The 26,985-nt window shown below is 41.5% G+C and overlaps 2 protein-coding genes and 1 long non-coding RNA gene across 12 annotated transcripts in view; 1 reads left to right on the top strand and 2 right to left on the bottom strand.

The window, feature by feature from the left end:
• Positions 1-5,485, bottom strand: part of LOC144470586 (uncharacterized) — a 7,080-nt gene extending 1,595 nt beyond the window's left edge. For 2 of the 4 annotated variants that reach the window (XM_078181902.1, XM_078181904.1), the window contains exons 1-4: positions 5,309-5,485; positions 4,570-4,842; positions 3,082-3,984; positions 26-1,876 (exon numbers count right to left, since the gene is read on the bottom strand). In XM_078181902.1, coding sequence (XP_078038028.1) covers positions 26-1,876; positions 3,082-3,984; positions 4,570-4,842; positions 5,309-5,378 — 3,097 coding nt within the window. In that variant the 5' untranslated portion in view covers positions 5,379-5,485. The remainder of the gene's footprint in view (positions 1-25; positions 1,877-3,081; positions 3,985-4,569; positions 4,843-5,308) is intronic. The other 2 variants (XM_078181903.1, XM_078181905.1) reach the window with 2 other exon arrangements.
• Positions 5,478-13,855, top strand: LOC144470597 (uncharacterized). The gene is made up of 3 exons (XR_013494160.1): positions 5,478-5,768; positions 11,972-12,475; positions 12,906-13,855. It is a non-coding gene; the product is annotated as an uncharacterized LOC144470597 (long non-coding RNA).
• Positions 13,026-26,985, bottom strand: Gls (glutaminase). 7 transcript variants are annotated; one of them, XM_078181914.1, is made up of 12 exons: positions 26,750-26,985; positions 23,688-23,785; positions 20,929-20,964; positions 20,140-20,239; positions 19,878-20,020; positions 19,421-19,794; positions 18,581-18,861; positions 18,331-18,507; positions 17,925-18,085; positions 17,340-17,483; positions 16,989-17,129; positions 13,026-16,686 (listed from the first exon to the last, which is right to left on the bottom strand). In XM_078181914.1, exons 1-12 carry the CDS (start codon positions 26,807-26,809, stop codon positions 16,506-16,508), a joined length of 1,896 nt encoding a protein of 631 aa, XP_078038040.1. In that variant the 5' UTR covers positions 26,810-26,985; the 3' UTR covers positions 13,026-16,505. The 7 variants fall into 7 exon arrangements, with proteins under 7 accessions (XP_078038040.1, XP_078038042.1, XP_078038044.1 ...); XM_078181916.1 differs by having other exon boundaries at positions 17,340-17,465; XM_078181918.1 differs by lacking the exon at positions 20,929-20,964.

Genomic DNA, 26,985 nt, shown 5'->3' with positions numbered 1-26,985 from the left:
TGCTTGCGAAATTAACATAACTTACCTTGTCCGTAAATTCCAGGTCTGCCGGCTCCCTTCACATTCTGACCAGTTGAGCTTCCAGCTATGGCACTAGCATCAGCCTTAGCATTAGCACTGCCGGATCCTCCGAAGTTCGATCCTCCAAGATTTGATCCAGGATAGCCACTGCCAGAGCCTCCGAACGCACTGCTTCCGCTATTGGCTACTGCCTTGGCGTTAGCATTAGCACCACTGGATCCCCCAAGGTTCGACCCAGGGTAACCGCTACCAGAGATGCCGAAGTCAGTGCTTCCACTATTGGCTGCCGCGTTGGAATTAGCATTAGCTGCACCGGATCCTCCAAAAACGGATCCGGGATAACGGGAGCCAGTGATGCCAAGGCCACTGCTTCCCCCATTGGCTGCCGCGTTTGCGTTAGCATTAGCACCACCGGATCCTCCAAGGTTCAATCCTCCAAGACCCGATCCAGGATAACCGGGGCCAGAGGCGCCGATTCCACTGCTTCCTCCATTGGCTGCCGCGTTGGCGTTAGCATCAGCACCAGCGGATCCCCCAAGGTTCAATCCTCCAAGACCCGATCCAGGATAACCGGGGCCAGAGGCGCCGATTCCACTGCTTCCTCCATTGGCTGCCGCGTTGGCATTAGCACCAGCACCACCGGATCCTCCAAGGTTCAATCCTCCAAGACCCGATCCTGGGTAACTGGGACCAGAAGCGCCGATTCCACTGCTTCCTCCATTGGCTGCCGCGTTGGCGTTAGCATTAGCTCCGGACGAACCTCCAAGGTTCAATCCTCCAAGACCCGATCCTGGGTAACTGGGACCAGAAGCGCCGATTCCACTGCTTCCACTATTGGCTGCCGCGTTGGCGTTAGCATTAGCTCCGGACGAACCTCCATTTTGCCCGTAACCCGGCGCAGAGGGACTAGTGATGGTCAGTCCTGCACCAGGATAGCCGGCTCCGCCATTTCCACCGTAACCATTGGACGCGATGCTTCCAGCGTTAGCTTTGGCGCCAGCTGATCCCGACCCATAGATTGGTCCGGTCGGTCTATAAAGTGGTCCACCTTTGACTGGTATCTGTCCCGCAGTCGGCACTTTTACAACGATTGTTGGCTCCACCGGAATCACCGCAGTTGGGATTAGCTGGGGCGGCTGATTATATTCAGGTTGTGGGACAACGTACTTCCCTGGAGCAGTGATTTGGCCTGGATACGAGGTAGGAATGGGGTTCACTTTGCCTTGGCTGTTAGCTGATGCTGCCGCGTTCGCGTTAGCTAAGCTTCCTTCATTGATCACCACATGTTCGAGACCAGGTTTCACAAGACCGTTGGTGTCTTCGTAGGCTGGAGCACCATTGTTCAGGAAAGGATGTTGTTGCTGTGCCGTAGAACCGGCGATCGAGCCAGCATTGGCGTTGGCGTTGGCGTTGGCAGCTGCTTGACCTCCTCCAGACAGGAAGGGATTACTTCCTCCGATACCTGGATTAGGGGCAGGGACATCACTTGTTCCATAGTATCCGGGGTTTTGCACAAGACCCGTCGATCCAGGATAACCGTTTCCGTTAGCGTTGCTGTTGGCAGCGGCGTTGGCAGCGGCGTTGGCTTGAGCCGAACCGCCGAGGAATGGATTCCCAGATCCGATAGGGTATGATCCACTACCGGTGGGATATTGTCCTTGCTGATTGTAACCTGGCACGTTAGTGTAACGGACTCCATTTGCACCGTTGGCACCGACGTTCGCGTTCGCATTAGCAGTGGCAATGGCATTGGCATTAGCATTGGCTCCTGATAGCCCCGACGGATAAATGTTGCCAGCACCGATCGGCTGTTGTCCTGTTGGCCCGTAGTATCCTCCTTTACCGAGTCCACCTGCTGAATAATGTTCATGTACATTGCTGGAAAAATCTTCGATTTTTCTATAGTCAGATCAGCGAAAAGAGCCATACATATACATGGAATCGCGCGGAGCGTCAAGGGGTTATTATTGTTGTTTCTGTTAATTTATAATTTGTATAACTTAATCATGGTATTTTTGTTGTTAGCTAATATTATTTTCGATCCATTGACGTTTCGCGTGGTGCCGGTCACAGAGCTGTTTTAAACAATAATCATTTTCATGGATGGACGTTTCGGGAAGTAGTATCGGCATGATTATTCAGGTAAATGTATGCAGAAATCATTCCACATTGAAAGAAAGCGCGATCACTTGAGATTCTAAAGATATGAATTGTTGAATATATGAAACGTTGACGATTCTCCTTAATCAATTAAATATCAATATCAAATAAATTATAAGCAAAAATTTCTTATAGGCAACAGTATTTTTGAGTACGAGAAATGTGATATTGGCAACATAAAAATTTACGAACATTCTTCTATAAATATTAACGTGAAAAATTAAAAAAAATTTGATTTTTAAGTAAACAATTAAAGTTATTTTGATTGTATAATTGTCACTATATCTTTGTTACTTAATAATGTTATAGCCGGCGTCAAGACGAATTCAACGACCTGCATTATCAAAAACGCCGTGAACAGTCAATTCATCAATTGGGACTATTGTGTGACGGTTCGACTGAAAGATTTTTCTACCGCAGCCGCGTCTACACGAGGTCAATGGGAATAGTCATCTCAGAAATCAGGAAGTGCCGTGTTACAATAAATGTTAATGAAGGAGAGATACAGCGCGGCAGAGAGGGGGAGGTGAACGGTATAAATCGCCTACTTTTCCTCTATAATTACTTGGCCAGCAAGAACTACGCAGCACGGTTTACATACACATTGAAACGGTATTAATGCATGGAAAAGTAGGAGAAAGAAGTTCTGGACGTTTGTCCGCAGCGGCGACGAAACGGTACGATGACCGAATCGATAGAAAAGATGACGAAAACAAAGAATAGTTGTTGGTGCAACACAATCGCAGTCCGTGAGTGCCGACGAAGACGAGTACAACATTCCCATGCTTTCACTTTCTGTTCAGTTTCAGGCTCGCTGACACTAAGAACCCACGTGCATTCGAAGAAAACCCGCCTCGTGCAAGGAATCAAGGTCGCACGATCGAGATCCGCGCGGCTCACCTTGGCCTTGCGGCTCCGTGCTCTCGATCACGACGATCTCCCATGGCTCGTACTTTGGTTTCGGGCGGTGCATCGGTCTCGGTCTGGGCATGGGTCTGCCGTACGGTGGACCGTCTACAACGACCACAGGTATCATCACCGTGTCTCCGTCGTTGTGCGGCGGTGGGATTGGCCGAGGTGGCGGATACTGTTGGATGATCACATCCGGTCTCGGATAGGGTCTTTGACTGGGAAAGGGAACGGACACCACCTCTGATTCTCTATGGTGGCCCGGGTAGATCGGCGGTCCTTGAACCACGCTAGGATTGTACGGAGAGATTTGTCTCTCGGGAATCGCGTTCAATGCGTCATTAGAGACCGCATTAGCACCAGCGTTAGCGTGGAAATTCCCAGAGGGGTAGTAGTTGATCGGTACTCTCGTGCCAGTGTTCGTGTTCACGATGGTGTTCACGTTCGTGTTCACGTTCGTGTTGGCGTTGGTATTCGCATTCGCGTTCGTGTTGGCTAATGTGTTCACGTTCGTGTTCACGTTCGTGTTTACGTTCGTGTTCACGTTGGTGTTCGCGTTGGTGTTCGCGTTCGCGTTCGAGGCGGCGCCAGAGCCTGCTCCAGCAGATGCACCTGCGTACGAACCGCCGTGTGCAGCGCCAGCTTGAGCGCCAGCGTATGCACCACCCGCGTCGGCGTTTGCTCCTGCATTTGCACCGACTTGTGCTCCGTAATTTGCGTTCGCTCCTGCATTAGCACCGACGACTTGCGCACCGTAATTCGCGTCCGCAATCGACTGTGCACCGGCATTACCACCGTGATGACGATTACCACGTTGACCGTAACTGTTATAACCATCATTGTAGGCGCCGCCGGTGTACGGAACGTAGTATGGTCCAGGAGAACCACCTACACCTACGTCCAAAGAAAATGCAACGCTCGTTATGACCTCGCGAGAATTTAAACCTCGCCCCCCCGGTTCTCCGCTTTTTACAAACCGGTGGGCTGGACCCTCGAGATTCGGATTTCAATGTTTCCTTTGTCGAGAAACGTGCACGATGAAATTATTCGTGAATCGATAGCAGTCTGCGTTCTTCGCGTATGAAGAATAGAAAAAGAAATAATGATAAAATAGAGATTTATAAAGAATTTTGTTCTCTCTAGTATCGCATTTGGAAAATCACGTTTCAGTTTACGTGTGTTTCTCCATCATCGGCTAGAGATGTACCAATGAAAAAGTTTATCGATAAATCTCTTAGAACATAATCTCCGTGATTATTTTTTCAGAGATATTTTTTCAGATCGCGCATCTGTCCACCATTTAAATTAAGGTCCAGCTACATCGAACTCTTACTAAGTTATCACCAATTCAACACAGTATTCTTCGTTCTTTGAGTCTTCTGGTATATTTTTTGATAAGCTAAATATTGTTAAATTTTGAATGATGTGGATGGGTCGCATGCATCTGGACGTTTGGTAATAAGTTTCTATGAAAAATACCTTGAGCATTAGCGATCGCCGAGGCTTCAGCGTTTGCTCCGGCAGATCCAGACCCAGCAAAGGATTGGGAATTCGCTTTGGCATTGGCTGAACCAGCACCTTCGCCGCCGGCGGAGGCCGATGCTAATGACGATGACGATGAAATGGAAAGAGGTCCCAGATTAAAGTTGGTACCGAACGATTGCGCGCTGCTCGACGCCCGGTTCCCTTTGTTAAAGAGTCCTAACGGATCCAAGTTGATACCATGGTTTGCTGCTATTTGTCCGAGTAGACCTACGGCCGAAAAAATCCCATCGAATGAAATAAAATTAATAAAAGGAAAAGAGAAAAAATGAATCGCCAGCCAGCCTATAGTCCAACACATCTATTTCTTAATAACGTCGCGTTTAATATCCTATTTAACTTTGCAATCGTATGTGCTTTCTCAGCCACCAAAGCCATTTATTCATTTTCTACTTCCTTTTATTTTTACATACATGTATCAAAACTTTAAAACAGACCTAATAAATTTTGTTTTTTTTTAGCATGTACTATTGTTTGATCAACAAAAATGAATTCCGACCAGCGTGACCCAAAGGGTTAAACCAAGCAAAACCTGATCGCCGAAGGAAATTTGATTCTCCGAATTCCGAATTCTGCACAGAGGTTTTAAGAGCCTCCAAAAAAAGGTAACGCTATTTTTATAAACGCTCGTTTTCCTCGAGTCCTAAAGGCAGCTAATTTCAAAAGAAAAACTCACCGGGTGTTGCGTTACATTTTTCAGCAGACAGAAGTAACACCACCGGCACAAGACACTTCAAGAACTTCATGTTGCTCTACGACACCGTTGACAAGAAGCACACGCAAAGTTTCTATAATGTCTCGGCAACTGTTCACAGGTCCCTAATCTCCGTGGTCGAAGAGTCAAGAACGACTGAAGCTCTTGAACGGGACAACAACTTATATACGAGACACCGGTGGTTTTTACGTCGGCTAATTATTGACCGGCGGTCTACGCGCTGGCCATCCTCCACTCCGCGGTTTTCGTTCGAAGAAATCAAACCAACGGTTCCCGGGAAAGTACCTTCGACGGGACCAGTCGATTTCCTAATTATCGTAAAATCGTCGCATACATTCTGAACGAAGACAGTGGTCTGGCGGACACCACGTCACGGAAAGACAAAACTTCTCCAGGACAGGATCGAGCCGGTGCTATCAAGGTCTGATCACTTCGGCGAATCGCCTCGCATTTTTTCATCGGCTAAGTATAATACGATCGTCCGATCCTCTATCTCATTTTTGTCCAAACGCCCGGTGTTCCTGGGGAAATTCGTGACGTTCCGGGGAATTTGAGGCGTTCAATGAGAAAATGGGACTTGATCGGAAATATTTTACTATACTTTGATTAGAGAGTACATATGTACTACTGGCGTATGTATGTTATATGCGGAGTGTTCTTGTCTTCTTTATCTGCTATTTTATTTGTCATCAAGACAGTGAATGATCAACATTCGGAAAGCGGCGTCGAGTCATATTTGATCCAAACTAAGTTAGTGTACCTCTGACATTACCAGAAAAAAAGATAAAAGGTTTTGTGTCAGAGATGACCCGGCACTGCTGACTAAAGAACACAATCATACTACTGAAGATTTTAGTATTATAAGTATCGATAAATGGACCGTTTATTTTGAAAGTGGTTATTCTCAAAGAGAAAATTAAAGGTAAACATATCTGTTAATTAAAAAATTTAGGCACATTATATGAACTCTGGCAATGTTTCTACTGTTTTATCAATATGTAATTTGGTTATATAAATTTGTTTAGGCGTATTTTACTAAACTGATGTATACTTACGGGCTGCAAATGGACTTACACCACTTTCAAGATTAGACAATTGTAAAAATCGTTTAATTTCAATTTTGAAAAATCAAATATCACTTAAAATATACTTCATATTAATCCAATTTTGTTTACAAATAATGACACGACATAAAATAGAAGTAGTATTTTTAATTTCAGACGACAATGACATTGTCAAGATTACAAGATATTGATAGTATTTACTTATGCTCTGTATGTGGCAGTGTTTCGAAATATGCATGATGCACCGGTGGTGTATAAGGTAATAGCTGTTTGATGTCTTTATATTTTTCATAAGTAATAAGCCTGGCATTTTGGTACAAAGGCGCCAGGGCAATTTTTTCAAATTTTAGCGGTCTTCCAGGACGTGTAGGTAATAAATTTATAGTTTTAAATTTTTTGTCCTTCATCCATGTTTTATATAAAATAGTGTATGGTGCACTTTTGAGAAACCTCATCCAACATATTTGCAACCAATTTACCTGTTCTCCATTAGTGTTTTTTCCTATCTGTTTTTAATTGCATTTTGAAGATTTTTTATTGAAACGAAATTCTCTCGTTTCATTTCATGTAAAATGAATTTATCATGTTTTCTACATTGTGTTACGTAATATATAACAAATGTAAAATAACAGGCTACTGATCGGCAACCATCTGCTAAGCCACCTACCTCTGTCAATTGGACTTACACCACTTTCATAATCGATGATTATGCAATTTCATTTACCGACCAATTTTAAATTGTACAAAACATGGGAATTTTTTAAGAAATTAAGCACGGACTAGTTATGCATAAAAAATTTACATCAAATTAAGCATGAATTACGTGATATCTCATTTTTTTCAAAGATGGACTTACACCACTTTCAAAATAAACGGTACAAATCTACTGTACAGAGATCGATTGGTTTAAACGTTGGTCGTGGCAATATTTGAGCGTTTCGTTGCTGCCTTTTTGAAAAACTCTTGACCGACGTGCTAAACATTGGTCGTCTAATGAGAAAAAAAACAGTCTTTAGCTGAAAATGATCGTACAAATATTTAAAACGGTGAAGTGATCCTGTGCGATCGATCGAACGATGAGCAATCGGTGCGTAGGAGAACGCTGCAATGTCATGAAAATGAAAATGACCGTCGGTGACGGTAAACTGATCGCGGACAAAGAGTGTGTGTGTATAATTATCGGAAGCTCTGCAATCACGGATAGCATTTAACGACGGAAAAATTTTACGATGGAAAGTAATGATTAACGAAAATATGTATTGCGGTATCTCCGGAAAGGTTGTATGTTCGTTTCGTTGTCATTGGTATCGGATAATGAGAATTTTATCGCAGTCATTGGCGCGTTCGACGCTAATAGGACGGTATTTATTCTAACAAGATAAATATATTTGATGTTGGATAATTACGGAATAGATGATGCACTTGAATCTCGATCATTTCAAGGGAAGTTGGCTTTCCCAAATGATTTTAAATGAACAAATTTGTATCCGAAATTATAATATTATTGGAATTATCGGGACTCGAAAGTCAAACTAATTTTATGTTTGAGGGTTTATTATTCATTGTGTAACTATACCTATAGAATATCGTAATTACAGGGTATCGAGACAAAAGAATGAGTGACAATTTGTGATAAGAAGTACCGTAGTGCAGAGTTATTACTTCAAATCACAGAGGCATTAATGATCTTTCCGTTTGAAGAGACAAACTTTAATTTCTAGAAGTCAAACGTCTCTGACTGTTATCATAGCGTGTTCAAGTCCTTAAATAATTCTTATCTGAATATCACGTCAAGGATTTTATTTTTTACAAAAATGTTAATCCTTGTGGAAATTGTACACTTATGATAAAAAAAACTGAAGGTTCTCAACTAAAAAAAGGTATTAAACATTTCACGATTACGTGTTCCACAGCATTATACATACAACAAGATTGTGTCACAGTTTAAAGTTATTCGGATGATAATTACGGAAGGTATATAAATTACCGAATCGTAAACTCTGATTCTGAGAAAACGTGTCTTCGATTTTGTTGCTGTAGGAGACGAGACGGTGCTGTTACATCAACTAAAGATTCATGTAACAGGAAAAATGTTCAACTCTGACCGAATGGAACGGTACAGTTAAAAACCGTATACCGTCAAATAATATATGTATACAGCATCGACTTGTGTACAGTAGAAGTACAGTAAGAGGAAATGTATGAAATTATAGCGCTATATATAGTGTCTCGTTTAGTAGTTGAGGTGTTCGACTCTATTAGCATATGTAGCAGGATTCGAGAATGATTTATCATAATCGTCGACTGCGAGAGAAACTTGTACAGTTATTAATAGAGTAGAAACACGAAGAAAAAGTGGAATCGTCGATTCTCGTTGTGCTTCCTGTTAATTACACGGGGAACATGCTCGGTGAGCGAGCGATCCTGAGACGCCATACAAAGACGGGGAAAAACCAATGAACTTGTCCATTGAGACCCGCGTCGCGTATTCTCGCCGGGATAAACACGATTACGCGCCGGATCCCGTAGCGCGAGTTCCCCACTACCGAATGATCTTGGCCGATTCCAGCGAATCTTTATAGTGGGTCAAGGAACTATACCCGAGAAAGAAAGGGAGGAGAACAAGCGCGTCAAATTTATTTAGAATCTCCAGGAACGACCGTGCCGATTACGATAGGATCGCGAAACATCCTTTTAGCTCGCAAATGCGCCAAGTGTATTATGTGTTTCTGCCTTCGCCAGGACTATCAGGATCGTACCGGTACTGGTACGCCAAAATTCTTTCGCGAATGTTAATAAGTTGCGTCATTCGATGCCGTTTGCAAGTTTTCGTCTCTCGCAGTTCACTCGAAAACGTAGACGAAATTGGAAATATCTCTATTTTATTTTTTATACTCTTATTCTTGTCACAGGAAATTTTGTTGTCAATTAATTAAGTCTCCAGATCGTTTTTCATTCCGGTCTTTGTAAAACGGTCCGCAAAAATTGAGATTTGCTTAGACTGAGGATTTTTTGTGCATTTATGACAAAAATGAGTAGACTGTCAAGATTGTGGACAGATTAAACGAATTTCAAAATATCGGTACATTATTTTGAACTTGTTAAGATTAATATAAAAAAGAATTTAATTTTTCATATTTTCTGTTGCTTATAATTGATGTATACAATTGCCAGTTTAGTGGAAATATGTCTTTACGAACTACCCTCTGCGTTTATTACTGGAATTATTATAAATTCAAATTATGCCTTATAAAAATGGTAAAGACACCAGTTAGTTAAGCCTTTAAGCTGTACAAAACTGGTTTCGAATTCTTCTTATTTAAGCTGCGTTAATGAGACGTTATTCAGAATTAACATATCAGGACTAAAACAATTTTCACATTATTAATTTGATGTTCTTGTTCGAATGAAATTTCTGAGCCCGATAAAACTTTCCGTGCTTTGATTGAAAATTATTGTAAATGTAATTTGTTTCTCTTTAATTTTTTTATCTGATATAATGTGTAAGCAATTTGGGTTCATCTACATGCCGAAGGCAAGTACACAATCACTTCGTAAAGCTTCCCCGAAACAATACGAAATTCGACCGAATCGTAACAATAAACAATAGACTAACAGACAATAATTTCCGGATGTCGAGAGTATCAATGAAATTGAGATATTTTCGCGAGACACGGGTGAGTCATCGCGCGGGATTCCCGGATCAAAACCTATCCGCAGCTTCTAGTTGTGATTCTGAAATTCCACCTAGTACTTTTCGCCACGCCATTATAAAGTCCGACTGTTCATTAACCGTGGCTTGTGAATCTCGAACCGTACACACGTATTCTGTGCGTGTCAATGTTAGTCTGGGCGGAAACGGCGAAGAAGAATCGACGCGAAGAATCGTTCCTGGTTTTTCACGAGAAAAAAAAAATATGTTACACTTCCCGATTTGCCTGCAAAAAAATTCCAAGACGATCTCACGATCTACGCGATGCCGAGATTTCGTATGCAAGCTCACGCTATGTATTGGCAAGGCTAGACGGCTTATCTCTCGATTCGATTTGTACATATTATTGTTATTGTTATTATTTGGACTGCGAGTTTCTCACCCGCGTAATCAAACAAGAATCGCAAGGTTATCGAAGATCGACGAATTTCAAAGCAACGTGTTCTGAGACCATAATTATTCCTCATCGTCGCAATAAATCATCGGACGAGCTGTAGCGGAACGTTAATGGGACTGGAATTGCGGTTGATTATATAAACACCGTGCACTTTATTTACTTATTTACAATTAACTTTAACGTGTTCACATTCACCGTGGAGTTATCAATGACCACGTGTTTATATTTTTATATGTTTATGTTCCCATGTTTAAGTACACGTAGGTTCATTTGCATTTTTTTAGGGGAAGTGTGAAACATATATAATTAAGATTCCTGAACAAATACTTGATCGACCGTGAAAGGCTAGAAACAATTATTTATCGCGGGATGAGTTTAATTAACGCGACTGGGTTCTTCCGTCGACCGTGAAGCGTGCCGAAATAGGTAAAACATTATTTTGTTATCCTCAGGAGCTCTTTGTTGCGAGTAGGTCGTACGTGAGATTTATGTTTCTCCCGGGACGTTTAAATACGCCAACCGGTTCTTGGTCCTGATTTCCATAATCATGGGCTGGCGGTTCTCGCGCGAAGAAAGAAGATCCACGTGCATCCCGTTTCTTTATTTCTTTCTACTTATTGTCGTCAAATCCGCAGCGTATAGCATCGACGGCAGGAGCAATGATTAACCGATCAGCGAACGAATACATGAGCGCGTCACGCGACCATAACGACGATCGAGTGATCCAGAATCGATCGCTGCACCGTCGGATCGCGATTTAAACGATCGTTTTACATGTCTTTCCTACGAGCACTCTTTACTTTACATACCTGATTAGTTGGAAGTCGTTGAACCCGACCTTGAGGATACAGGTTCTCGGAGACTTCGATGGAAGCTGGGATAGATGTCCTTCGTGCAAGATGGGTGTAAAGATTACACGCCGAAATGTGCATATGCGTAGATTCTACGGAATAACTACGATTATAAAGTAATTACATAAATAACGACGACAAAGAAAACGTCGAAAGAATGATCATCGAAGAAAAAACATTGTCGTTTCTATCACTGTCGGTTTAAACTGTTGTTATAAGCTCGTATAGAAAATGTAAAAAACGAGAGATTTTAAAATTTTCTTCGTCGTTACAATTAATAGTGAAATAATTTAATGAACAAGGAGACCTAACTCTCATCGTGCGTGCTGGTTAATTCCGAACCCCGGTCTAGTAGACTAGTTTCTCTATTATCTAAAAGAAAATTAAAATAATTTAGTGTAGTTCGAACACGTTCATGATTCTACATATAAAAATATACTATCTGCAAACAAATAAAAATATCATTGTGACTTGCATTTAAAAACAATGTTACGTAATGGAACATGTTATTACTATTTTTTTAATTAATTTCTACTATGTAAAATCATCAGCTGACTACCGTCCTGCAAATTACTGATCAAAGGCATCGTTTTCTTCTAGGTAGAGTCATGTTCTTGCCAGTGGACCAGGTGGTCGAATCAACGAATTGGCTTTCGAAAAATACCCGAGTTATTGCAATCAAGATCGTTAGGTCAACCGCCCCGAGCCCCCAACCAGCTTCTTGCCGCCGATGTATGGAACTGAAGCCATTACGAAACATATAGACAACACGACCATCTGGCAAGACCTTGATGACTCACTGTCAATAGCTCTCTGCTCGATGGCGGAACAAAATTCGTAGGCAGGTGACAATGAGGAAAACCCAGCAGCGATTTGATACGGTCGGTGCATCGGTACCTTCTCTAAACGCGGATAGAGAATGGGGAGCTGCGCTTCTTCGTGCGTACAGTCACGAATATTCGACTGTGTTCATAGTGGAAACACGTCATGTTTTATTCCCGATTTAGTTGGCATTCTTCGTGCATGGTGTTCCTCCTTTTTACATGACGTAATGTCGGCAACAGATGATCGAACGACGAAGACAACCGATTCGATTCGATAATGGTGACCATCTCTTCCTTTTTCTCTTCAATTTAATAAGTAGACTGCGGATTTTATGTGTTTGTGACAAAAACGAATTAGTCAAATATGAAATTGTAAGTCCATTAGAAAAGAATTTAAGGATGTTGTTACTTTACATTCAACTTGTCATAATTATTAAAGAAGAAAAGACATTTTCGACTAATTCGAGTTTCTTACAATTAACTAAAACAATTTGTATATTGCATAAATATCCGTAGTCCTCTAAGAACAACAGGATTTTACGAAAATATTAGTCGGATTCTTTGTGCTCTATGAACAGTTTTTTGTCTACCTTGTCGCTTGCGTTCCATGTATATCCAGAACAAAATTAATTCTTTCATGGTATTTGTATGAATCAATACTGAATCTTACGTTTATTTTCAAAAAATAATGTATATGAATTTTTGTTTAGCTAGAGGGTGACAAATGTCTCGTTTACCATCTCACCCACGGCTATGCTACGGCTCGAGTGTACAAAAATTATCCTTGGCGCAAACGAAGGAATTGGTTCAGGAAGAATGTAATCCGTCGATGTTCACGTAGAACATTTATTTGACAAGCAACACAAGTACAATGATGTAGGTACAAGCCGTCGCGATGTTTGTCGAAACGTCAAGCTACCTTACCAACGACTCCTCGAAACGAGTGTATGAGTTCGCGATTAATTCTGCAACGAATCCTTGCGGAACAGAATTAACTCGAGGAATGCGGCAATCGTACGTTTCCACGCTGCGAATACGAAACGTTGGTCGCCGGATCATTTAAAATAGTTCTAGCCCTCACGACACGAAAACTACCGATAAAAATTATTGTCGGCATATCCGTTAGAACGCAAACGTTTCAAGATCGGGCAAACAGTAGTCGTGGAAGCTCGTAGGTGAGCCACAGTTAAAATGTGCTCACACTGCTCGCCGTCGATTGAAGTATATTCGTCATTATTATTATTGTCCTTCACTTGGAAAATACATTTGGCAAAAGTTGCGCAACGCAAGCGGAGAACGCGCTTGGATATGTACGCCTTCGCGATCGAGAATTCCCTTCTAACGCGAGAACATCGCGTTTGGAAACGAGATACGTCCAGCGTGATAACATCTGTATTTTCCAATAAACTTATTATATATTCGCATCTATTAGGCATTCTTCGTCGACGCACATCGCTTGGACGCGCGTACAGATTCTTCGCTCGTCGGTCACGTTGCTATCCCGTTCTCGACGACATTAAGGCAGACTTTCAAGTAATTGACGCTGACATCGACGATCCTTTACTTGATTTTTGTCACCGTTAGACTGCGGAAGTTCGTGCTGGTATACGCTTTTATAAATTACAGCCATTTGATCGGAATTCAGATTTCGCTTCGCACCTTTAAATGTTCAAAATATATGGTAGATCGCCTGAGAAAATTATAATAATAAAAACGATAAAATTATAATTTTCTCTTCACAACCTTTTTCAAAATCTATCTTGACCGCCTGATGAATTTGTAGTAATAAAGACAATGAAATTATAATTATAAAAACGATTTCGATATGTTTAAAGAAATGCAACGTTGTGTTATTCGTTGCAAAAATATATTACGAATGAATGTTATTTATGTTGAATTATTGAATGTTAAATTAACCATTGTAAACTAAACCAGGCTTTGAAACGCTTCTGAAATTGACTCCATTCGCTTCTCCATACAATACAGTTAAATTACTTTTTGATTTTTTAATAATTCGGATTTATTTTCTAGGTTCAATTCTAGAATCTGGATCTCTTGCTGTAGTTTCGCTTTTGATTTATTCGTTGCTAACGTACACTCGGTCCTTCAAATATCTCCATAGAAAAATATCTGATGCTTTCGCGTCACGCGAACGAGATCTGTCGCAAATATCAAGTATTATAACTCGTTGTTTTGTCATGTATTCTTTTAAAATGAAACGCTGAAGACGTACAATAAAGAACGTTGTAGAACTTAGAAAACTAAACGAAAACTGTATGACATTCTGCTAGATTCTGCAATCCGTGGATAAACAAAGTTCCGCAGCCTAGTTATACCATAGACATTCGTTCGTCATGGAATCTCTAATTCTGTCTTCTAATATTCATCTTAGTTCGCTAAAGGAATGGAAAATTTATGGTAACTTATGGTCGGAAAAGACGTACAACCGATCGTGAAATTCTACGTACATCAGCCAGAACTTTTGAAATAGAGAAATAAAGATTTTTGAAATTTTATGGACGTTCTTGATTTTGTGAAAATATCTAATAAATTCATCATCAAAACGGATATATTAAATTTTTATATATAGGTAAAAAAATAAATTCATTTAAATGGTAATTCTGTGATGCAACGAGACATTATTAGAGCATAATTTAAAAGAGTTTCTTTATAGTAACCGTTTCTGTATTTATACAAAGGATTCAAATAAAGTAAAAATGAAATAACAATGATTATTTAATAAATCAACCAACTCCTACATAATATGGAACTTCTTTATTTCTCTTTCGAATATTTAGAAATCAGCAGATGCACGCGACTTTCGTAACCGGTTGCAGATAACTATCATAGCTAGGACTGTGCCTGACGTTCGTCCAGGCAAAGGGTTAAGCATTTCATCCGACGAAGAAACAGTGAAAAAATATTCGTCGCGGACGAAACGGAAAACCGTTTCGCGTACATTCTGCCCATAAAGATAGCACTTTCTTCGTGTATGACACCAAAGATCACAGTTCCTGTTAAGACCAGCATCAAACGAGCATTGAATCGACGGACATCGATCCCATTTCTCTTTGTTCTGCCAATGGAAAACAAGAAAAATTTGACCTCGTTTAACTAGAAATACAAGGAAAGATAATTAACGCCCATTTTTTCAACGCTCGTGCGGCTTTCGCCTAACCCGAATACGCTGCTTCGCTCTCGGACAAGATCCGATTAAAAGGGGACGAGGTCGCCGGCACTTCGACTCTCGAATCACACGGATTCTGCAACCGATTCCTGCTTTAACATTGTGCAATCTCGATATGAAACAATCGCGTTCGATACGCGAGCATATCGGAACCGGTTGTGACGGTCGTCGAAACATCATCCTGTCAATTTCGAAGATCCGATCTCTTTTGTTCGAAAGAAAGATGTCTCACAGTGTTATCAATCGAGAAGCTTTTTATTGACTTTTATTGACTTCTATTGACTGATCCGGACGTAACGGCACGGAAATGCGTTTGGATGCTCTGCTCGGAAACAAGGAGCAAACATTCGAGAGCGAAACCTTAAACGTTAGACAAATAGGAACGAGTATCACATAAACGAATGGAACAACGCTATTCGTAAGAAATTGTACATCTCTCCCTTCGCTTAATTATGCGGATTCGTCGGTGGATTAAGGCCTAGTTCGTGTAACGTCGCGAACTAGAATGAGGATCTTTACAGGCCCTTCGACGAGATTCCTGCATCATTTTCACTTACAGTCAAACGATATGGATGTCTGATTTTCGCTAAGCAATCTTCCCAGAGTTCGTACAAAGATCCCCAGTCTAGTCAGAGATTACAACTGTGCCCGACATATTCTTACGTTCTCTATCGAATCAAATAATACTGTAAATTATGGTTGTCGTCTACTTAAACAACGCGTGCTTCGCTCACGAAATACCATGTAACACTGCCTTTCGATAACGTAGAACTCACTGAAAGGTGTGACGCAAGAAACGTATAGACGAAGTATAAAAAAATATAAATGTCGGCGCAAGAAGCGTCATTGCTGTTCCACAGAAAAGGAAAAAGGGGGTTTGTTGATAAACTAACGCTTAAAGTCGAGGCTGTGTCACAAACGAAATTCGCCGTACTTCACAAAAGCGAGGATAGACTCGCGGCGACCTTGATTATCCATTATCGCGTCCGTAATCCTACCGCAGTGTATTCCTTTTCCTTTGCCTATCCTACGCTGCGAAATTCACACGCACACACGCACGTTCGCTTGCACGCACACACGGGCATCACGCTCCCCATGAAAAATATCCTATCTAAAGACACGTTTAAGGTAGCCGAGTTAGTGTAGTGGTCTCCACGGATTCCTTCGGTTCCGTAGTTTTGGTCTCGGTCTTTTCCTCCGCGTTCTCCAATTCCGTTTTGTGTGCTATCGCGTAATTGCTCAGGTATTCCACCACCTGCATGTGCCCGAACGTTTCTGCTTCGTCTATCGGCCGCTTTCCCCACCTGAAACGTGACTCACGGTTAGCTCGGGTTCGCACCGATTGGAAAATCCCGTAGGTGTGACGCACGGATCGCGATCGAGGAATTTTGTGACCTTTTGGCAACATGCCATGTTGCCATTCAATGCTGAATGAAATTTCATTGGGCTGTTAAAAGTTATGAAAACGTTATTTTACTTCGATATTCAGTATTGGAAAACTCCAGTATTAGAATATATATATAGAAATGTAAATAAATAATATGTAAATACAACAATATGTAGTACGGCATAATTTTTTGGGAATTGCGTTGACAATTCAGCTCACCTGTCCTTGGGACCGTGGGGTACCGCGCACTGTTCGATCAGAAACTCGACGCAGTCGATATGGCCTTCGCTGGCTGCCAAATGCAGGGCTGTTCTGCCATCGTAATCCGAAAGTGTCATGTCCATGCCACTCAATCGGTGCCTGAAATTCAAGTCCAACACTTTACAATCAGGTATCTCCTATTCTACTACAACTCGATCTATTTTAAGGACTGTTACGTAAAATTCTCCATTCACATTGCCACGAGAAAGCGCAACATTTTTTAAGCGCTTTCTTATTTTTATACAACTATTTCTGAGGATGGTAAGAGATATGACAGAGCTCCTCACATTGTGAACAGTTAAAACGAACCTCCTTAAAGCGGTGACGTCGCCGCTAGCCGCGCTGAACAGCAGATTAACGATGGAGAGTCCCTTGGTTTCGTACTTGTGCCTCCTCGGATCCTTTTTGTTCGTCGCGTGTTTCAGGTTGTCATACCTATGATCATAGTAGGTGCTACACTAATCGGGACGGGATGGAGAGACGACGGGAGACAATGAAAATAGCCCAAGTTACGTCGGCCGTTGGATGGTCCGTGTTCCGATTTTTAAAGGCGCAGACAGAGAGTTTTGTCGGGCAGGTGGTTTGTTCGTGCGGGTTAACGTGTAGAGCGGGTCGTGAAAGAAAAGCAAAGGAAAGGAAATAAACAATTGATTAATGTGTTGTCACTCGGTTCTGGATCGTATTAGTTTTTAGAGTAAAATTTAATAAGCAAAAATACTGGCTGCGGAATCGGCAATCTTCGTGACTGAACCGCGATATTCGTTATTCGCTCGTAATTGTAATTCGTGACCGAGTGTTTCGCATTCTGGCGATTGTGTACGGTTCGTGTAAGTTTCATTTAACCGCGAATAGAAGCGAAACCGATCCTTCTTCCAGCAACATCGAACCACGTACCTGTGGAAATTGAACTCGGTGACGAGCTCCTCGCAGAACTGCACGCCTCGGCAAGAATTGCCGAAGGGGTCCAGAGGTGGGGACCACGTGCAGATTCCCATCACGTTCGGGATCACTACCAGAAGGCTTCCTGACACCCCCGACTTCGCGGGTATTCCGACCTGCAAATTTGTAAAGTTAACTATTAATTTTTCCGTAACATTGATTCGAACAGCAAGGAACAAATTAAAATTTGGAGGAATAAGGGAGGGGCGGCGGTGAACACTGATTCTCGCAGTTAAGAGTAACAGAGAAAAGATCGGACCCCATCAAAGTCTATAAAAGTTACGTTTATAATAATTATCAAACCACAGAATCGTTGTTACACAGTGAAATTCGATCCCCCAGGCGTTTATTATTAATTTACCCTGAACGCAAACTGGCCGCTGTAATCGTACATGCCGCAGCTGTGCATCAGACTGAGAACATCTCGAACACTGTCGGGCTTCAAGACCTTCTCCTCGGTAATAGGGCATATGCCGCCATTGGCGAGGGTGGCCCCCATAACCGCCATTGTGTCGCAATTAGCTTCCATGGAGCAACACTAACACAGAAATATCATCATAAAAATGTGCGATAAGACTTTTAAGATGGAACAACAACGAAGAGAGACTTACTTGGAAATAAAAGTCCATTATTTCTCTTAAATTCGACTTGTCTGGATAACAATTGTGCTCCCTCATGTAAAAGCCAAGCGCGTAATTTCTGTCAGCTGCCTCTCTCTCTGATAGAAACACGGCATTGTTGAAGCCAAGATTCTCTCCGCCTGCCAGCCTCTTGAAATAATTCATCGTGAAGTCGAACTTCTCAGCGAGTGTCATCTCAGGTTTGATTAACGACTTCAATAGGGAACAAACCAATATAGCACCAGCGTTGATCATAGGATTATGGGGTTTTTCTGGAAAGATGTAAACAGATGTAACATCGCAGTTGCTGAGTAATTATTTTATCGGCGAGAAAAAATAGTAAGAAATAATGCGTTTACGATTCAATTGTTCTGATACTTTCTAGTTCAAATCAAACAGAAATTGAAACACAAGTCTCGTTCTTGCCTCACTGAAGAAAATACAAACGTACAGTCCAAATTTTGTTTCTAATAATTGTAAAATTCTTACCAGAATGTGTATAACAATGTCTTTTGAGCTGATGCCAATGTCTTGACATAACAGCTTACATAAAGTAAAAAGTGACGTATCATCTACGAATTACTTATGCAATGATTTTAAAGCAAATGTTAAAGAAAGTTTACGAAACCCTACGTTAACCCTTAAGTCGCGCCATATTCTTCGCGGTTACATAATTAAGATTAACTCCGGAACGCAGCCATTTAAAAAAAGGCCTCGAATTTGAAACTAATTTTTAAATGGCTCCGCTGCGGACCTCTCGAGTGCAAACGGTTAAAATGACAAATAAAACTGCACACAGAAAACGAAATGCATATAAAGCCTCGAACGTACTGTTATAGTCCAACACCAGCTCGTTGAAATTCCTGCCGGACGGTTCTTGGCCGACATATTGATGGACAACTTCCTGGCTCAACCTGTCCAAGGCTATCGCATAAGTCAACGGCTTGCTGCAGCTCTGCAGGGTGAACGGTATGGAGGTGTCGCCGATGCTGAACCTCTGTCCATCGATCGTGCACACCGAAACACCCCAGTAATCCGGATTCATTCTAGCCAGCTGTGGTATATAGGAGGCGACCTTGCCCTCGAAGTTCGACTTGCATTTCCAATAGAAGTCTTCGATGTGTTTCGTGAAACTGGACCAGTCCGGGATGATGAATTGATGCCTGAACGCTCTCGAGATCAATACTATGTTCGGATTTATGATCCTGCAAATCAGATCGAGTTAGAGAAAACCTTCGCACGATCCCATTGTTTCGTGGAGACGGTGATTTTACGCGCGGTCTCTCACCTCCTGAATTGCTCCCTATTCAATTTCTGCGTCTCGTGGGAAACGCCCTCGTAACCTCCCGTCTTCGTGTATTCTTTCCGCAGGTTGTCTGAGAATTCCTGAAGCCTGGGGTCGTCGTTCCGCAAACCGGTCGTCCTCAGGGCCTTGGAACACGCGAAACAAGATAAAGTGGAGCGTCGAGAGCAACGCTTGCCTACTAGTCTCGCGTGCGAAATCGCGTTACGCGGTGGTTCTATACGTGTAACACTGGGCTTGTACTCACGGCCAAGAACTTGCCAACCGGTAGAAGGTCGGTCTCCTCGTTCTTAAACATGTCGAATAAGACATCCTCAGCGTTCGTCGCTTGATCCTGGTCTCTGGTGCTAGAACAGATCGTGAAATTCGTTAATAATCGTCTCTGTATATGCGTGGGACAACTAGGTGCATGCGGTCTACTATTTCGTGCGGAATAAGGAGGCTATTGCAAACTGCTGGCTTTTATAATAACGATTGTATCTAACACCCTGTCCTACGACTTTCTTTTTTTTTTATAGTTAACGATTTATTATAGGCAAATGTCGATAAGAGAATGGTGAAATTTTATTCTAGTTTCGCAGAGTTGGCATGTATTTACCGAACTGTATGAATTATAAAATAATCGAAACTTTAAGAGAATTAAGGAGCGTAGGTTCTTTCGCAAACTTCCAAAGAAGGAAACGAGCTTCTAAAAATATACCATTTTCACCCTCCGATGGGCGCGCCTGTGTACCCAGACCAGTTTTATGATAATAAAACATGCAAACGACCTCATCTGCCAATTTTCGGAGTCTTCGGCTATTCTATTAATCATGTTTTATTTTTCGAAAAGCATTGTCACAAACGAAATGCCAAATTCTTTCAAAGGACACTGTGTGCTGGCGCGCCCGACCGAGGGTTAACGGAGTCATTTAGGAAACGATCGATCAAAGGATCTACTCTCAAAAATTTGTCGCGTCTTCGCGTCATGCGTCAACCAACACAGACAACAACACAACACTAACAACAACAACACTTTACTCCACACTGTACTCACTACATGTAATGGCTATCATGAATGAAGCTGTATTCCCTGCAAAAACAGAACGAAAATTTGCATCAGTCGACATCGTCGGTGTATTTATTACCTAAGGAATCGCGCCAACATCCTCTTAGACTTGTAACCTTTCTTCTCTAACCAGATGGAGCACGCGACCTTCGATTTGATCGCGTAATCATCGGGGGTGTTGACCGGTACCAATGCTTTGCTATCGGTCGAATCATCTTCGTCTATCGCGACGTAAGGCACAACGATGCTCAGGCTGTTTTCCTTCATTTTTTCGAAATATTTGAAAGTTTCGATATAACCACAGACTCTCGCGAGAGAAAAAGAAGTAACACACGATTCGATTCCGCGGGGCTCTCTGTTAATCGAAAGCCATCGAAAAAGTCTTTGTCGACGTCTGCGGAGATCAAAGCGGGAGGCTACCTTATATGGCGGTGGAACACGAGCTATGATCCCACTCGACAGGGAAACGCGATCCAAAAATAACAGAAACGCCAACAAGTAAAAACGACAGGTGCGTAATGTGTTTTCTTTCCTTTTGTGTACGAGCAGCTTCGAACGAGCAAATATCGGAGCACGAAAAACTGGAAATCGTCCATTGGTGGTCGCTTGGCTTGCATAATCGCAAACAAACTGTATTGCAATTGTCAACACGAGATGGATTTTCCGCTTTACAGGTCGATGAAGATCGATGCCTCTTTTTCTCAGTCTTGTCAGCTTTTTTATTTGTGTTTTCAGTGTCAAGGTATACTGTGATCTACAGGTTTAAAGATAAATAATTAATAAAATAAACAGAGATCAATTGCCCAAATATGGATAAGTAAAAAGTAGTACACACGATCTTAAATATATGTCTGCTACTGTATACATATTTTCTATAAAAATAAGTATTTGCATGAACACCTACAACCTTTTAATTACAAATAATAACAATTATTATGGCGTCGGAGTCTGAACAACAAGATTTGCGTAGCGAGCTCACCACGAATGGCGGGTCGCACCTGTGAGCAAACAATCGATTAGGTTCAATTAGAACGACTGGTGTTCGAGTACCACGAATGCTAGTCATCTGGTGAGCGTGCAGCTAACGTCAGGATTTAATTATAATTAGTATAATTTTTCTATCGCTCTAAACAATTGAAATGTTTGCAAAAATTTATTTGGACATTGTCTAGCTGGTCCCTCTAACGTCTCAAAAAGTTCAACGTTCACTGGATCCAATTATTAACAAGTTATTCCATTCGAAAGAAAAACTAATCAAGTGGAGACCACAGGTGAGCTTCTTCTATTATTCTACCTGTTCGATTATTCGGAATGACCTCGCCCCCATAATGCTGGAATAAAGGAGTTTCTATCGTAATAGTCTCACCAGAGCGACGAATTGTAAAATTCAACGATATCCTCGACGTGGTGTCCGACGAAGCGATTGTCCATTGTCTTCCGTACGGTTTCGTGGACGTATTCGAACGAGCACCAGTTGTTTATCGTTTGCGGAGAAGTTATCCACGACGTTTACCCTTATCACAGCGCCGATACTTTCTTCCGTAAGCGCGCGGGATCGATTGATCGATTCAGTAAAGTTACGGAGAACAAAATCATGCCTCCTGCCGAACGTATTTAAATTCGGAACGAGGTTGTTAAGACAATAAATTGCGTTACTTGGGGTCGGATCTATGAAGATCAATGATGCTCAATCAATCGGCCGCGCAATCGTCGTAGTCTGGAAAACTGTTTTTTCCGGCCGAAGTTCAATTTATTCAATTTTAACATTCTCACGATGTCATATGATATTATATAGCGAAAGGAGAATATTATCAAGCTATAACTTATTATCGATTTGACAATATATAAATCATGAAAATAATAATAACATTCTGTAATCCAAAAAATACGTGATTCTCCTCTAGTTATTACATAAATAATTGCAATTAAAGGCATTGCAAAGTGCAGTTGCGGCCGGCGACGCGACGATTTATAGTCACGCGTTTGAGAACCGTCGGTATCGATTGCATCGAATTTATTGGTTACGATGTTCCTCGGTTAAGGAGAACGCGATAATCGATTAGCAACAATTATTTCGAATACGCAACAACGGTCCGCGATACGAGCAATTGGACAGTCCTATGCAACGTTGCAGTTTAACTAGGCTGGCTCCTTCTAAACGTCTCGATTTAATCTCCGAATTACGTAATCGAGCTCGAAGGATGCGTGTGCAGTTATCCCGCGTCGGAAAACGTTTTAACGTGTGCCACACTTTCCGCGAAACTGTCTCTATTAATATTAAACAATTCAATGCATCGACGTGCCTCACGTTTCTCTATATATAATACGATAATCGACACCTTCAACGATCGCGACTTTATACTTTTTAATGAAAAAAGGAAAACTAATTGTATTAGAATCGTCGCATGTTATATTATATATACAGTGGCTCCGGAGCGAAGCCCTTTCCCCTTGAAAGGAAACATTCGAGTGCAAATGGTTCGATAAAGTCCGAATAAGACCATTGTTTTTTTTAAAGAGATTTCAGTGGAATCTGCGATGTACTGGATATTAGCGTACACGTGAATTCCTCTATATGATAGTGTTCTGTACTGATAAGAAGCGAGGAAGCTTCCTATCAATAGCGAGTACAAGTTCTCGCAGCTTGTTCGAGACGAAAGGTGTGTAACGAGTTTTCAGAGTGTTGGCTGTTCGACAGTGTAATTGCTAAATAATCACAAGAGAGGAGATAGGAGCGTGTTCGTTACCGTGTTTGCGCGCGTTCTAATTCTAAGGCACTTCCGAAAGCGGCGTCCAAGTATTTTATCATTCCGAGCTTCTTCGACGCCGGCACCGCAGCCCGTCTCTGCAACCAATCAGTATTTTTTTTTTCTAGCGTGATCAGCTCTCCTTCGAATCGGTAAACAAAAAAGCCTCATTACCACAAACGTTCACCCGCATCCGTCGCTTTAATTACGCATGCACATGTCCGTAAGTATTAAGATATCTACTAGTCTCACATTGGAGACGACGATATTTATTACAGATTTTATAAAAGATGCCTAAATTCGATGTTTTTCATGCTAAACGTCGAACAATGTTTGTAGAAATATTATTTTGTGAAATCTTATTTTTGCTTAAAAAGTTATTAACTTTGATTAAAAATCATTCAATATCAAAAGTACAAAGGTTAGTTAGAAGTATAATACGATTATTCAACTATCCTGTCTCGTTCAAGATGTCCTAATATTTGTGGACATGGGTGTAACTCCTCATTCGATCGATCACTCATGCAACATTACCTAACAAGACAGTTACAGCCAAGAATAGGTGAACGGTTCTGTTTGACTACTCGGTAATGTACCTTGGTTAATTGTGGCAGAATTGTGGTATAGTAAGTCTTATTAATAGTACGATATCCTAACAAATACCGCGAAACATTTAAGGCTATCTGTTACACAGAATTGTATTTGCATTTACTGTTACGATCATGTAAATTAATTTCTTTTCTGAAACAATTATTCGTTCTTTAAGATTACTTAAAATTTTTCTTATACGTTTAAAGAAAACAATCTAACAATATTAATATATAATTTAGATATAAGGTACGTAGATCGAATCGAACAATTTCTGTTAGCATCCGAATACTCTTATGACATAGTAAAATTTATAATGATAAAATTTGTAATTATAATGTATAATTCTAAAAAGATTTCATAATAATTAAAAGTAGAAAATATGCGAAAGAGTTCCGTATACCGATAGATAAACTCCTGCCATCTGACAGGCGATCCTAGAATACAATAAACAACGTTTAATTAGAGCAAAATTAACTCGATCATTTCGTAACTAACAAAGACATATTAATACAGTATCTATCGCTTAAAACCTGCTACATATCTTCGCAATCAGTTCGAAAAGGTAAAAGGTCATCACTAAACTGCGAAATCTTGCCCAACTCCTATCTTTGTCAATTGTTTCTTACAAATCACACTTAAATAATTATCTATTCCAATGAACCAGAGGTTCGCTAACAATCGAATTGTAATAAAATAAAAAAATAATCGAATGATTATTGCTAAACCCACCGAGCATTAAAAACGATTACAGTATAAAGCCTTCTTCACAAATTTAATAAGTTGCTTTTATTGAAATTCTGCGCGATTACTATCATATTGCATGCTCCATCATTTCACACGAAAGTATTTAATCGGTGTTGGTGGGTTTAGGGTTGATCGCAGGGCTGGGGAAAATTAAAGAAAAATTTGTTATTAAATAATAAACATACTATTTGGAAATACTATTTCGTTAAATGTTTAAATCACGAGGAAACACTGTTAATACTTTTAACTATTATCCTCTGAAATATTACTATTTATATTGATGAAATATTATTTCCCCGTATTCTAGTAAAACACTTATTTCGCTAAACTAAAAATGAAAGTACAAATAAAGATAAATGTATTTGGATTGTAATCGCTATTTCGTATTAGCTATTTTCCCTAGTCTTGATTAATCATCGTGGGGGTAAACGGTTTCGCGCAACAGCTGGAGGGCCCCGGTAGAAATGGGTGGTCCGCTGGTTAACCCCTTGCACTATGAGATCTTTTCGAACTGCGTTGATTAGCATTTTTGGGTCCTCGATAATTTTATTGATGGAGCGCGAGGATTTTTGTTTCGCGATTATTTTCATTTTCTGTCAATCCCAGGTTTTTATGATGGAAGATTCAAATTTTGTTTCGATTTGATAGAAATAATTGGCAGTCGTATTTATTAAATTATGTGAGAAATGTTCGTCACGAGTCAAACTCGTTATTATAGTGCAAGGGGTTAAGGGAGCTCGAAGCGAGTCGCGCGGTTCGACAACGGACACCGATAGAAAAGATCTTAGCCCTTGAAAGACCGGCGTGTCTCGCGAGCGAAGAATTTCGGTTCGGCGTGGCGTGCGAAAGGAGTTGCCAGGCAGTTCCGTATTGATCCTTCGATGAATCGACCCTAACTACCCTAGCTACCCTAAGCCGAAACCTGCCACGTGTACCCCTAATTCGGATCAGCGGAACGTACGCACGAAAACAAATCAGCCACCGGATGCCAGTTTCATCCTTGACCCACTTTCGGAATCCGGTTTTCGACTATCGAAAAATGGTCGCCGCAAGGAACGATACCCGAGCATCGGAAGCGATGTACCGTAGTGTCATTGCCGATCATTGAGAGCAATTTATCGTGGCAGAAAGATGCTTTTCGATTATCTAATTGGTGTGCGGTGCTCGCGCGTTTTCGCTTTGAATTGTTGGTACAGCGGCTGAGTATGTATTTCTGTTGTCGAAGTGGGCCGTGGTCCATGGACCAATGCTACCGCCCACATGGACGCGAAACATGAATAGAATGACGCGAGCTCGCATCGTTGCACGTGATCGATACCTTTCTTGGCGGAGCAACAATATGCCACGCATCTCGAATAAATAATCGAGAGCAATACAAATGAATACAAAGGGATGAAGAGCAATTTTACGCCCTAGCCTTCTCCTCTTCGTAATCTGTGCTCTTGCTCCTAGAACAAGTCGTCCTACTGCCCGTATAGATCTCAAAGTTATCAGTGGCTGCCCTGTTTAACCGGAAGCAAGGCAGACCGAGCCCTTAGGATACCATGCATGCTTTTACCGACTCTTCGGTTGCTAATTGCAAGTGGTCAGGTGGGAGCGTTAATTCAATCGCCACGAGACGATCGCCGAAACCGCAGATCCGGCTCTCGAATCGATAAGCGTCGAGCAAATTTTTCGCGGGAATCTCTCGGATCAATAACGAGCTGGCAAAGTCGATTGTTTCGCACCTTGTTGCTGATGTGCAGCCTCCTCATCCCGTGCGTGCCGACTTTCACGATCTTCAGCATTCTCGCGACGTTTAGGATGAAAAATCCAAAGTGAATGAGCTGTCTCGACGGTGGAGTTTCTCAGGAACCTGGGGGTTGTCACTGTTGGCTCTGATCGGAGTCTGCGAACACGCACGCGTTCGCATGCACACGCTCGGAAACGGTGACGCGAGAGAGCGACCCTCGACGTCCCGTTA

Source organism: Augochlora pura, chromosome 5, assembly GCF_028453695.1.
Source record: "Augochlora pura isolate Apur16 chromosome 5, APUR_v2.2.1, whole genome shotgun sequence".
Classification (NCBI taxonomy): Eukaryota; Metazoa; Arthropoda; class Insecta; order Hymenoptera; family Halictidae; genus Augochlora; species Augochlora pura.
The sequence above is the reverse complement of the archived record's forward strand: the minus strand, read 5'-3'. Positions and strand labels throughout refer to the sequence as shown.

What these genes read in the sequence shown, in the direction of transcription:
- Gls (XM_078181914.1), bottom strand. Translation starts at nt 26,809, where the DNA reads ATGCTGAAGATCGTGAAAGTCGGCACGCACGGGATGAGGAGGCTGCAC. An exon ending in GGCTGCACATCAGCAACAAG is followed by an intron (nt 23,786 to 26,749) that starts GTGCGAAACAAT and finishes GATTGGTTGCAG; the next exon opens with AGACGGGCTGCGGTGCCGGC. An exon ending in GCGGCCAGTTTGCGTTCAGG is followed by an intron (nt 18,086 to 18,330) that starts GTAAATTAATAA and finishes ACAAATTTGCAG; the next exon opens with GTCGGAATACCCGCGAAGTC.